This window comes from Nicotiana tabacum, chromosome 8 (assembly GCF_000715075.1).
Source record: "Nicotiana tabacum cultivar K326 chromosome 8, ASM71507v2, whole genome shotgun sequence".
NCBI classification, from domain to species: domain Eukaryota; kingdom Viridiplantae; phylum Streptophyta; class Magnoliopsida; order Solanales; family Solanaceae; genus Nicotiana; species Nicotiana tabacum.
The window spans coordinates 75622397-75636747 of record NC_134087.1 but is presented as its reverse complement, the minus strand read 5'-3'; the positions used below and the strand labels follow the sequence as shown (position 1 = coordinate 75636747).

General features: G+C 35.3%; 1 protein-coding gene across 8 annotated transcripts in view; it reads right to left on the bottom strand.

Moving 5' to 3' along the window:
• The window catches only part of LOC107801628 (uncharacterized protein At3g49140), a 29593-nt gene extending 17504 nt beyond the window's left edge, over positions 1 to 12089 (bottom strand). Inside the window, exons 1-11 of one of the 8 annotated variants that reach the window (XR_012694080.1) lie at positions 11871 to 12089; positions 10546 to 10669; positions 9614 to 9845; positions 9381 to 9483; positions 9222 to 9286; positions 6396 to 6515; positions 6197 to 6295; positions 4031 to 4187; positions 1810 to 1919; positions 718 to 871; positions 162 to 311 (exon numbers count right to left, since the gene is read on the bottom strand). Coding sequence is in view for 7 of the 8 variants with exons in the window: in XM_075219376.1 (XP_075075477.1) it covers positions 162 to 311; positions 764 to 871; positions 1810 to 1919; positions 4031 to 4187; positions 6197 to 6295; positions 6396 to 6515; positions 9222 to 9286; positions 9381 to 9483; positions 9614 to 9845; positions 10546 to 10669; positions 11871 to 11907 (1305 nt within the window). In the remaining variant the exon portion in view is untranslated. Of the gene's footprint in view, positions 1 to 161; positions 312 to 717; positions 872 to 1805; positions 1920 to 4030; positions 4188 to 6196; positions 6296 to 6395; positions 6516 to 9221; positions 9287 to 9380; positions 9484 to 9613; positions 9846 to 10545; positions 10670 to 11232; positions 11349 to 11870 lie in introns of those variants that run through there. The other 7 variants (XM_075219376.1, XM_075219377.1, XM_075219378.1 and 4 more) reach the window with 7 other exon arrangements.
• Between the last annotated feature and the right edge of the window lie 2262 nt (positions 12090 to 14351).

Genomic DNA, 14351 nt, shown 5'->3' with positions numbered 1-14351 from the left:
TAAGTTGTGTTAGACAGAATTATAAAGGTAAATTTGATAGTCCAAACTAGTGATAGAAAAGAACCATCATTCAGAACTGCAGAAACAACAGTAGATCAATCTAATTCATTTGGAAATTTTATGCATATGAATATTAAGCATCAGCATCAATTGACCACTACCTCAGCATGGAGTCCTTTCTTTCTGCAAAGAGCTTTAAGTGCAAATTTGCACTTAATTCCTTGCTGCTTAAACCACTCTACAATTGCTGGAGTTGAGTGTACAAGAATGTCAGGCTCAGCATCCTGGAAGTCATGCAAATTTACTGCTAACTGCACCAAAGAAGAAGGATGAGCATTGAACATGATATTGTAGCTTACTGAGGTGCTTAAATACTTTAAAGAACATACTCTTCTCATTTCTGCCCACATAGTATACTTCTACCATTTTTTAGTTCTTTCCAGGAAATCCTAAAAATAGACAACCCATACATGCTCCACTCTATAAACAAGATTCACACGTGACAAAAGAGAGTCTGAGTATATAGTTATGCCCCTTCAATTTGTCAAGATTTCCCCCTTAGACACCTTAACTACACGGGTACCCATTAAACCCTAACTACTCTGTATATGATCACTTTAAAAAGGATTGTGCAGAATACGCACCAAATACCTGTGTGACACGTTTCATAAACTAAAAGGAGAGAAAAATATAACACTTAAAAGAACACAACTAAACCTGGGGATCTGATATTAGTTGGCTGGAGTTCAATTAGAAGTGACACCTTACTCCCCAGCCAAACTTTCGGCCTTTTTCCACCCTCATTTATTTTTCCCTTAGAGATCTCAGTTCCTCCGAATCCTTGCAAACACCTTTCTTCACAGTGTTGGATCTGTAATAAACCAAGAGATGTGAAGTAGATGACCGGAATCTGAACTTGTGTTTTTTATGGGTTCTTTTTTCAGTAATAAAACAAATTTATGAAGAAATGCCTTGTCGGAAGGATCATCCTCTTTGAACAAACAAACATGGTTTTCCATTGAATTTCCTGTCACCCTTCATCTCACCCCCAAAGAAAAAAACTCTGGAAATGTGGCGGTGAAATGAGACCTGCCCGACTTTTTAACTTCTCACACGCTTTAAATTTTTGGCTTAGGACACCCAAGCGACACGGCGATTTAAGGGTCTCAGACTCACGTTTTACATTTTTGAGTGTGCCAAAAGTGACTCACAAAGTTAAGATGTGTAAGAGAATTTTTTTGCAAGTAGAGGAAGAAAAGTGCGTACCAGCCCAAAGAGAACTAAGCATAGTACAAGGAGGTCTAAATTTACTAAGCTGATTAATTGCAGATACATGAATCACCTTTTTGCTGACACTAACTGACATGGACAATTTGTAGTTTCTACACTGCTAAATTCAACCTAAAGTTCAAACTGCTAGTTTCCAAGTCGAACCATACCCCGAGCAGCAATCCTACATATGAGTTGCAAAATATCTGTTTTGTCTTCTACAAAATAAACAAAATTTGCATGCATAATAGAAGGAACAAGAATACAGTGCCAATGCAGCTTATCTTGATTGTATTATAATTCTCTAACCTCCACAGTTCACAAGCATTAGATAGTTTTGTAAAATCTTGGCTTTTGCAGTTAGCTTTGCGTGAGTACAAACTAATCTTGCCATCTCAAGCTTCAAAAGGTACTTATATATATATATATATATATATATATATATATATATATATATATATATATATATACCTATACATGTGATAGCGCTATTTCATTTCAAATTGTTACAAACATAAAATGAGTTTAAAGTATACATGCCTGAGCACCATATACAGAAAATAGCTCAATCTTGATGATTTCCAATCTGTAAATAGTCGATAAGCTGCAGCTCTTGTCGTAGCTTGAACCGAAGCTCAAAGTTTCTCCATCTGGAAGTTTAATGATTTGAATTAATACAGATAAAATCAAATAAACAATGAAAAGCTTCTACTCGAAAAGGCAAAAACATCTGTGGCTAGAGCTCTTTCACTGCCATACACTGATCTGAGGTATAGAGTAAGAGATCATTTCTAAACTATAATGAAACTGTCGCTAAACAGAACATCCACACAACAAATGGCGCAAACCGATAAAATTTTCAGCAGGAGAAATAAAAAATGGAAGTGAGGAAAGCAACCACTCAGTTGCAGTTATTAAAGATTATTGATGAAAACCCACACCGACTGCCTCAGCAGGAAATATATTGTTGTAAACCAAAGAAGATATAAAATAAAATAAAACAAAACACTCGGGATAAGAAAAATGCATTTAGCTCACATAAGTGTAAATCCAAATTCCAGAGTCTATTGACCTGAAGAATGACCTCCTAATATCTCAACTTCCTAAAAGATGGTTTATATTAGAAGTGATCACTCAGCAACACCAAACACCATTATCAGTCTGAAGATATAGAGCCCGTTTGGATTAGCTTATTTGAAGTAGCTGATAAGCATTAGGTGCTGAAAAGCACTTTAAGTGCTGAAACTGATTTAATAAATAAGCAGTTACGTGTTTGGGTACAAGTGCTGAAATTGATAATAAGTTGCTGCAGTATTTGATAAAAAGTGTTGATAAGCTCTTTTTCGGTTAAATTGACTTAAATAACCTTAGAACTGTTTACACTTATAAGGATATAATTTCTTCAAAATTTTAGATTCCAGATCGATTCAAATACAAAATATTCTATTTGTCATTTTATTTTAAATACAACTGTGCTTAGATAAGATAATTTTTATGATAAATATAATTTATTTTATGATAAGCATATAATCATAAGTTATATAATAATTAACAAATTGATAAAAGTTTCTCAGTAAAAAATAAATCTAAATAGGACAAATTATTTGAAAAGAAACAAATATTGTCTTCATCACCACAACACTTAGAAAGCAATACACCAAAAATTTGATATGTCCTCATTTTTTACATACAGTTCAAAGATTAATACACACTCACATAGATATAAGTATGCAAAGGAATTGAGAATTTGCTTATCTTAAATAGTCAATGAAAATTGCAGACTTGAAGAGGGGGGGAGGGAGGGGGGTTAGGTTGAATACTTGAGGCAGTAAGTATCGATGTAGGAGTTTTGTTCTAAAACGAAATATTTCAAGGATAAAAATAGAAAAATCTTGGTCAAACTTAAAGTGCTTATAAGCTAAAAATTCATAAGCTGGGGGTGACTAGCTTATGGCTTTTGGCTTATTTTTGACTTATAAGCACTTGGCTTATAAGAGGGTGTTTGGCTAAGCTTATAAGCTTGTCAAACTGGCTTATAAGCACTTTTTGGCTTATCTACGCGTTTGGTAAAATTAAAAGTGTTTATAAGCCAAAAATAAGCCAAAACCATAAGTTGGCCTCCCCCAACTTATCAAATTTCAGCTTATAAGCACTTTAAGTTTGACCAAAATATTTACTATTCTATCCCTAAAATACTTCTTTTTTAAAACAAAACTCTTCGCATACCCAGTTCTTCAGCTGCATATTATTAATTTCAGCACTTTTATCCAAACACATAACTGCTTATTTTTTAAATCAGTTTCAGCACTTAAAAGTGTTTTTCAACACCTAATGCTTATCAGCTACTCTAAATCAGCTAAGCCAAACGGGTTCTAAGTACTTTTAACTTTACCAAACGAGTAGATAAGCCGAAAAGTGTTTATAAGCTAGTTTGACCAGCTTATAAGCTTAGCCAAACACCCTCATATACATACGTAATGTTTACGAGTAATCATCCAACTTTACCAAACGAGTAGATAAGCCGAAAAGTGTTTATAAGCTAGTTTGACCAGCTTATAAGCTTAGCCAAACACTCTCATATACATACGTAATGTTTACGAGTAATCATCCCTTAAATTAAGGTATCAACAGAAGAAACTCTTTTACTTATCAAGACAACAGATTATCACACCAAAACTACTTAGAACAACATTTTCTAGCCTTGAATATGAAAATTTCCTGCATCCTCTTGGTGTGAAATGAAACAATTGTTTAACTTTACCTTTCCAATCCGAGATGTAGCCGTCCCCAACTTCATCATCACTGAAGAGCCTTCGAACATAAAATTCTTCTTCCAGAAAGGCAGGCTTGAGGTGTCCCCAAATTGAAATGCCATTTGATGGATGATCCATCATCTTAGCATGTTCCATTTCAACAGCCTAAGAAATACACAAATTAGTTTACATTTTGAGCAGAATCAAATTGGACAATGTCTATTAAGAAAAATAAAATTTAGCAACAGAACAAGATACACATAGCGTATCATTTGAGCATGTTCCATATTAACACCTGATAATGCACATTTTATTAAAGAACCTTAAGTTTAATGTACCATTGTATGATCCAAGTTGGACAAATTTACGCTTGAGGACAAGCTCTTTATTCAGGGGGAGGGTGATGTTATGGACTCATTTGTGGGACGTGTCTATGCTAGGCGCAATAAGTGAATCAGTATTTCAATAGGCTTAGATCTCTTCTTTTAGTTGTTAGTTATTTTCTGTTTAATTATTTCTAGAATAGGTTTATCTACGTATTTCTGTGTTTAAGAAGCCTAAATTATAGGTTTCCTACTATTGTAATAAGTCTAGTCCTATTTAACAGAAACAGAAGGAATAAAACAGGAAGCCATCTTTTATCAGAAAACTACAGAGGATTGGAGTTCTCCCTAACGAGCTCTAAGGTTTCAAACTCCCTTCGACGAGTTTGATTGTTTATTCACAACAGGTAGATCAAGGAATCGAAATAGGGAAAAGGGGAATCGCCCTGTGACACGATCTATATCGCGGGACCTTAACACATGTATTGATGAGAAAGGTCATCATCCAAAGAGAGAGACAATAATAAGATAATTTAACCGAAGTTGTACCTGGAACTATAGGGCAGTATGCTAGAAGAATTTTATTATTTTTCCCTTGCATTTTACTTGGTTGGCACTTTTCTTTTACGATAACCGAGGTGTCCAGGCCACCTTGCGTGCACCTCAACTAATTTCACGGGATACCCACTACCTCCCACTAGCAACAGGTACCAGATACCATGCAACTCTGTCCACTTACGATTGGACACGGAAAAATATCACCTAGTGTTTTTTCCTCTGCTGGGATCTGAACCTGAGATTGGTTCTCACCCACTTCATTGACCACTAGGTCACACCCTTGGGTGCTACTTGGTTGGACTTTTGCACCTCAATGTCTTATTATTTGGTAATTTTCACCCTAACCTTGTAAGTCAGATAGCAAATTACCCAAATACCCTACTCTCTTTCCATTTATCACTTGCAGTAGGAAAACACACATTTCTTATGACCTAATTTCTTTCTTCGGGTTTTCTCTTTTTTCTTTTTGATCCTTTTCTTTTTTCTCTTCCTTTATTCCCTCTTTTTCTTTTGCTGGGCTAAGAATGGTGTTATTCAAAAAATAAGTGTGCAATTGATGAATGAGTGATGAAACAATATAATAAGAGAAACGTGTCAGACACAAGTGTACAGTACAACAACAACAACACACTCAGTCTGTTCCCACTAGTGGAAAAACGCAAGTGTGCAGTATCTATGATTAATTGTTACCCCAGGTGATCATAAGGAGCATAGACTAACTATTTTTTTAATATTTAAGAGTCTTTAGGACAGCCATTAGACCATCCCAGCACACCACTGACAAGCTCTGGTCTAAAATGCCATGTTTCATCCACTAGACTTGGTTTTCAAGCCTCTAGAACAGATTCTGTCCAAGTAAGGTCGTAAAGAGCATTAGTTTATTCCCACAGCCAAAGAGGCCTCACTCAACTTACAAGATTAAGGACCCAAGAAATCGCCAAACCTCTTCGCAACAAGGATAGTTAATTCTTCCTCTTGTGAATATTATCTTAATATTTCTATTCATCAAATAGGTATTGAGAGCTTTACTTGTGAAGGTTATCTTAATATTTCTATTCGACATATAGTTATTGAGAGCTTTACTTTGAGATAAGTCCAGAAAAATCAATGAAATCTTGTCTTATTATACTTGAATAAAGCGAACCCAACTAGTTTCGATTGAAACATAATTATTAAATGGTGATGTCGTCTGCATTTTTCTTATGTATATGCTCCTTGAATTACTTCTTGCAACAGTTCGTATAAGAAGAGGAAAAAACTAGGAGCAGAGTTGCTAAAAGAAATGATAACCACCTTAGTCAAGCACTTTGCAAAATACACTGGGTGCAACTTGCTATAACTATCTGGCATTGCCCAATCAACTTGAAAGTCAGACATCTCAGAATTTTCAACCTGGCCCAAAAAAAAAAAAAGAGGATACATGTAAGCATTAGAATAAACTAAGACTAGTTGCCCGACTTATATAGTGAATTTGCAGCAGTTGCCTACTCACCTCTAAGTAATTGTCCAAGAAGTAAGTATCGTCAATAGAATCACCTATGAAATTGCTGTAGTCAAAAGATTCTGCCCTCCTCTTCTCATATTGGGAGAAATCCATTCCAATCAATGCATTCTGAAGTAATCCGGTCAAATCGAGGTAGTAGAAATTTCAGCACCGAGAAACAATGCATTCTGAAGTAATTCAGTCAAATGGAGATAGTAGAAATTTTAGCACTGACCTACAGGCGTACGACTCAGATATTTCACGACTAATCTACGGTCTTACCAACTCAAATTTCAACATAACTACATTCTTAAACAAATGGTTATCAACCTCAAGACAAGTCTATGTCAATGTCAAAAACGAGACACTAGTCAGTCCATATAAAGCCAGAGGAAGAACTTCCATTAAAAGATTCCACACGAGGAAATAAAATTTAAAGGGAAAAAAACATATTGAAGTCATTAACTATGACGGTGTGAGCGTTGCATTCCTACGCCGTCCCTAATCTAGATAAAAGAGACAAATTTTAGTAGGTTGACGGCTACCGGAAAATTACTCAAATGGATCAGATCCCTACAGAAAGTACAAGTACAAAGAGGATAAAAATGCAAGGTCACTTGCGATAGTTTGGTCATGCTTTATATGGACTTCCAACTGCACCACTTTGCGGGTTTGACACTATAATGATTAAAGGAGTTAAAATTTTGTGGTACCCCAACTGTTTTACCGCATGTTGCATATGTTAAAGTTACGTGTATTCATGTGCGCATAAAATAAAATTACAGGTTATAACAGTATTTGTGTATGCCGTTGGATGTTAAATGATTTTTTCCTTTGATCAAGTGAGAAATGATGTTAAATGATGTTTTGAACCTGTTAAAAATAACTCAGATTCGTTTCGAGTTGATCGGAAAGAGAACACTTAAATATCACTGATGCAACATATGTTATATCATCACTATTTCTTTTCAAATGACTTGTCCAAACAGTAAGTTACAGATTATGTTTCCTTATTTATGAAATACAGATTCAGTTGTGGAGATTGACACCGTGCCAAAGACAGAGTGATTGACATTGACAGACTGATGTCTTTGGTGAACCCTGCAATTTGTTCAATGTGGGCCATTATTATATTTTTATGGTATCATGAGAAGGTCACGAGTTCAAGCCGTGGAAACAGCTTTTTGCATAAATGCAGGGTAAGGCTACGTACAATAGACCCTTATGGTCCGGTCCTTCCCCGGATCCTGCACATAGCGGGAGCTTAGTGCACCGGGTTGCCCTTTTTAGAGATGCTCCATTAGTTACACTTGAGGTATGAAACTCAGTTATGTAAAGCGTCTAGTAATACTTTAGTATGTTAAAATCCTTGACTTAGATCTGCACAAACACGCGGTGATATGTTGACAGTTTCTTTATGATATGACATGGGATGTATGAAGGCTATTTGTGAGGTTCAGTGTTATCAAAGACGCGTTTAAAGCGTGCTTAAGGCTCTGACGCGAGACTCAAAAAATGTAGAGCGCTTCGCCTCGGCCTCGCTTAGCGGACGCTTCAGTGTTGTCATCAAAGCTCTAAGGTATATTTCAGTATTGTTATCAAGGCTAGAGGCAATTGATATCTCACTTTATCGTAAATTTTCTTCAATTTTTTGTCCATATATTTGGTATTCATGCTTATAGGTACTAGTCTTGGTCTCTACACATACATATTTGTAATTTTTTCTCCATTTGTGCATTTCTTCATTAAAGCCTACATTTTATTTCCGCTTTGCGCTTAAAGCTCCAACAAACCTTAGAGTTTTTTTGCGTTTTTCGCCTTTGATAATGTTGGTGAGGTTGATGGTTCGGGATGTGGATGGGTTTCCAAAATCAAGGAAGAATAAGGGGAAACTCTGAAAAAATTTCCGTAGACTACAAGTAGGCATGCTAGAGGGTCAACTTCGTGTGTCTCAGTCATGATCCGAGTTTGGCCATGATAGAAGGGAACGAGATGGTCCAAAAATTACATTGAGAAAACTTATCTAAAAAATCTATAATCTTGGAATACATGAGGACTTAATAAAGAACTGAACACAATAAAAGCAAAAGATACATATAATGATATCAACTATGTTAGACTAAGGCTTAATCATGTTTGTAGACCTACAATAGCTTCGGTCTTTACCAGGAGTCCTTTTAAGTATGTTTTAGAGGTTTATATGTGATGTACTTTTGAGGTTTTGCACCTCTCAAGCAGAAAGAAGAGAGAAAAACAAAAGCACCCCGCTAAAGTTTTTCACAGAACTAGCGAAAGCGTTCTTCAAACTCACCTGAGAAGAATGTAAGATGAAAAGAATCTTACCCACTTGTTCGTCAATCCCGCAAGATTGCAAAAAGTGTTGAATAAAGGATTCAAATAGCCTTCTTTATCTTGCATCAGTATGTCATTGGAGAACCCCTAATTTTTCTACTGAGACAAATTAGGCATATTGGAGTGGATATAAAGGATTCAAATAGCCAACCTCAACTAGTTTAGGATTGATGCATAGTTATTGTATTGTTCTTATTATTGTTATTGAAGCCATTCTAACATTCAATTCATCAGACTCCACGGGAAAAGAATTTAGATGAAGCCATGAAAGTTTCTAGAGGCATCTATAGTTAATGTTCCATACAACTACTTGGGACGAGCTACAAAAGCAGGTTGGATATTGGGATGACAGCATGATTTAACCTTAAACCAAAGCATTAATTATATGACATGCATGATCCTTCAAAAAAGAGCATGCTTATTAAGATACAGATAACAATGTCTGACGAGAAGAGAAATATCCAAATATGTAGAAATCTGTACCACAGGATTACTTGCATCACGATCTTGCAAGATATTCTTGTCATCATAAATTTCAAAGAATATGTCTGAACACATGAAGGCAAACCATCAACTATGAATATTAAGGGCAAGGATCAAATTACAACATTGCGAGGAACACCACAAAAGAAACAGCCAAACCTCCATATTCATCAATCACGTACTGAAATTCTGCCCATGACTCTCGTTCATGAGGTTCACAATGAACCATGCCAGGGAATATCAACAAAGCATTGCTATTAGCCTGCAATTAGAAATAACAGACACACCATCTGAGCTGTCCAAATGATATATGCTAGCACTTCTACCATGATAACGTTCTCCGCTTGCATGTAGAATGGATATAAGATCTAATTTATACAAAATAAGGAAACCTCAACAGTTGTCCTTGCTGTTTCAGCAGCTGTGAGTTCAGTATCACGAACTCTTCTGTGGTCTCGTATTCCTTCAAGAGGGTGATAGCCATGATTCCCGACATAGTTAGAGGAATCAGGAACAGAATCTGGGTAGTCTGCTGCAACTGAAATTCTTGAAAGGCTAATCTCATGTCCTACAGGCAGCCAATGCAATTGTGTAGCTCCGAGGAAAGGATTCTCAGGCCTGAAACTACATAGGAGCACATGTATCAGTTGAAAATTTAAGGACACAAAATTTAATCAGAAAAAATCAAACTTTGGTAGAATCAGAATCGCAAAAGTAAACAAATTGCATGACAAGTCCATAAGCACTCAACTAGAGTCTCCAAAATGATACACCGAAAACTTAATCTCTTTCAAGGAGTACATAACTAACAACCTTGTAACTGAAAAGTCTCAAGTACATAACTAATATGTTGTCTGAACCTGACCAGACTGTTCCTTCTCAACTTATTTCGCCTTGATGGTTTGTAGAATCAAATAATACCAAATTTAGTGAGGAGATAAAAGATTCTAAGTCCATTCCTACTGTTCATTTTAGTGTTGTTAACGGAAAGCTTGGGGAGCTGTTAAGCCCTGAAACTCAGTGTAATGGAAGATGAGCGCTTTGCCTCACTGAAGGTCGACACTTTAGTATAGGTACCCTCACCTCTGTATTGAAGATAGCAGCACTATACAAACCATAGCTGATAAATCACTATGTTAATGGTTAAGACTTAAGAAGACGTTATAGATTAGTACATTAGTGATTATGAAAAGAAAATAAGGATATTGAGGATTGGATTTGAATAAATCAGAAATATTAATCAAGTTAAGTACCGTTCTATTCATGGGCTAAAGACTCTCAAGCTTTTTCTTTTTTTAATCAGGAGAATTCTCAAGTTATATACCTTATACCTGAATGGTCAGAGAATCCCTGAACCTCATGTGATGGTTTGATCCAACTGCTTGTAACTCCAACTGATGCTGAGCAACCAACTCCATCAGCATGACATTTGAAGCAATGTGAAGGACCTACAAAAGTAGCCAATATCTTTAGAGAAGAAGTCAAGCTAAGGATCACATAAAACACAAAAAGAAAATGATAATACCTAAGAAAGACACATCTTCTCATTCAGATGATGAGAAAAGAGTAATTAGGCTTTCATCTAAATTTTATTTCGGTAATCAAATCAAAATTAATTTCTTTTGAGTGTTAACTTAGGCTCAATCACTCCAAACAATTTGAATAGAGCTCTGAATCCATTTCCACAACTCAATAAATATTTTTTTATAAGCATAAACAACTCAAAGTTCTTGATATCATCAAAGCTCTTCCATTTTTTACTTTCAAAAGTTCCAGAAGAGACACAACGGTGCCACCTCCCATACCTTTTGCCACCCTTACCAAGCAAGAATGTTAAAACTCCCAGAGCGCATTTGAAAGCCGATCGTATTCAGACATTAAACACCAAATAAAGATATTAATAATATGGTAAAATGAAGTTTTTGGTATTCAATCACCCATAACACTTTAAACAACAACTAACAGTGACTGCGCTTCTCTTTCTCGGTTTCAGGCAATAAAAATGACATACAAATCATTCATTTGCAGATCAATGCAACTGATGGAAGAAGCACAATGTTTATGTTTGGTTATCCCAAATCCTTCTTAGCCCTGTTGTTTTCCAAAGCAGATCAAATTACTTGACATTATAATGACAATACAGCCAGAAAACCTGCAACTGAAGCAACCAGACTGCAGTAACAGCTCAAGAAAAAACAAAAATACTCATTAAACAGCAAACCAGTAGGTTGTCCCACACTGACTGATGTGTGACCATAGGAAAATAGAATTAAAAGCAACATTTTGACACCATAATAAATGCCACTAAAGCAGTATAGTTAAGACATACAACTACCATTACAGTAGAAGTTATTGCCAAAAAATAATACCTCCATGTTACAAGAAACTACTCATCACATACTGCTGCAGCATACAAGAGAAAATAAACCAAAAAAAAAAATCAAAATTAATTCATAATGGGTGCTAATTTTTTATTTTAAAAAAAAGAACTCGAGAATAAATGTCAGCCCAACAAATTTTGAAGTGAACAGACAGAAATAGATTCTCTCTTCTAACTGACACAAAAAAGACAAGACTTTTGGGTCTCTTTCAGATCAAAAGCTACTGTAATTGAAACAGTAAGAAGAGAAAAAATATTTAAGGACTTACTGATGGAGATTGATGAAGAAGGCGCGGAGATGAACATGAAGAAAAAGACAGTCAAAGAAGAAGAGTAAGGAAGTCTGTAATTAAAGTGCAGTAGAGACGCAAAAACGTTAATAGTATCGAAGATTTTTGGTTGCTCTGACCCCAAACTAGAGCGAGTCTCAGTGGAAGTCTGATGAGTGGGTCAGTGGCGTTGGACACAGGTGGCGTTTTCCATAGGTTGGTTCGGAGGCTGGTCATGTGCGGCTAATATATACGCGTGACTTGTGTGTGCTTTGTTGTTTTGACGGCTCACTTGTTGCTTCACTTGTTTAGAACGTCATTTAGCTACCGTCTGGATATATATTTGGTTTTTGAAGGTGTATAAAAAATATTTTTTTAGAAATTAATATTGTGTTTGAACATGTATTTTATTTGAAAAAAAAATAAAAAAAAATTCATAGGAGAAAATTTTCACCCAAAAATTGTCATATACTATTTTTTAGAACTTAAATTTCTTTCTTGAAATTTTTTTCAAAAACTAATCATAATCTATGAACAAATAATATTTTCAAAAATATATGGTCAAACAGGAGCTAATTTATAGTTTCATTTGTAGTTCAACTTTTCGAGCGACATTTTATACATTAGATCGAGTTATTAACCGATTACATATTTTAATTAATAAAATGTCATATAATGAACTCAAAAATGATGCACGGTGTCGATTTATATCTAGTGTATAGTCTATTCCTATACTACAAATGGGGATAACCAGGCAGTCCATGATCAACATGTCTGTCTGACCCAACATTATTTTATGAGTTGTGTTTGCAGCCCAACATATGTAGCCCAACTTTGACAGCCATTCAGTCACCGTTTGATTTCTCCTACTAGACACAAACACTTCTTGAAAAGCTCCATCTGCAAACACCTATTTTGCAAACACTTCTTCTCTTCATACTTTTGCCCTGTCACTCCTCCCCTTTGTTTGTTGGTACTTTCTACCGTCTTGTGTTTCTTGTATTAGTTTATTTTATTCCTTGACAATATGTAGAGAAAGTAAAACATGTTAATAGATTTTGTTCTATAGGTTTTTGACAGAATTCTTCAATCAGGTTTTCTACTAGATTTCTTTCAAATTTTCATCCTTTGGTTGCATTTTGAGCAAGGGCTGCCATATAGTTTTGTAGTCCATAATTTTTAATTGGACAATAATTTTGATTCTTCTTTTTCCTTAGTTACTTGAGTTTCTTTTGCATGCCCTTAGTTAGACTGTCAATTTATGCCTCTATATTTTTACTTTTTCTCGCTGCATCAGTTTGCAATAATTTATGATAGTTAAAAATATTTTATGGACTCATATACTATAAATGGGGATAACTAAGCAGCTAATGGTCAACATGTCTGCCTAGCCAAATAGTATTTTATGGCTTAACTTTGACAACTATGAAGTCACCATTTGATTTCTCCTACCAGATTCAAATACTTCCTGAAAAGCTCCATCGGGAGTACATATGCTGCAAACACTTCTCTCTTCATACTTTTGCTTTGTCATTCCTCCCCTCTGTTCGTTGGTATTTTCTAATAGGTATTCTTTTTCTCATCTTGTGTTTCTTGTATTGATTTATTTCAGTCTTTGATCATCTACATAGAAAGTATAACATGTTAATAGATTTTGTTCTCTAGGTGTTTGATAAAATTCTACAATCAGGTTTACTATTAGATTTCTTTCAAGTTTTCATCCTCTCTTCATATACTATTAATGGGGATAACCATGCAGCTCATGGTCAGCATGTCTATTTGGCCCAACAATAATTTATGGCTTGTGTTTCCAGCCTAACATGTGTAGCCCAACTTTGACACCTATTAAGTCATCGTTTGATTTCTCCGACCAGACTCAAGCACTTTCTGAAAAGCTCCAGCTGCAAACACATATTCTGCAAACACTTCTTCTCTTCATACTTTTGCTCCGTCACTACTCTCCTCTGTTTGTTGATATTTTTTACTAGGTATTCTATTTCTCATCCTATGTTTCTTGTATTGATTTATTTCAGTCCTTAACAATCTGCAGAGAAAGTATAACATTTTAATAGATTTTGTTCTCTAGGTGTTTGACAAAATTCTTCAATCAAGTTTTCTATTAGATTTCTTTCAGGTTTTCATACTTTGGTTGTATTTTGAGTAAGAGTTGTCATGTAGTTTTGTTGTCACTAATTTTCAATTGAATAATGATTCTAATTCTTCTTTTTACTTAGTTTTTTTTATTTCGTCCACATGTCCTTAGTTAGATCGTCGATTTGTGCCTCTGTATTTTCTTTTTCTCGCTGCATCATTTTGCAATAAATTATGATAGTTAAAAATATTTTATGGACTCATACACTATAAATGGGGATAACCAGGCAGCTCATAATCAACACGTCTGCTTGGCCCAACATTATTTTAGGAAGAAGGTAACAACCCTAGATGTCATGTAGCCTCCTGATTATAAATGTGGCGCGCTAC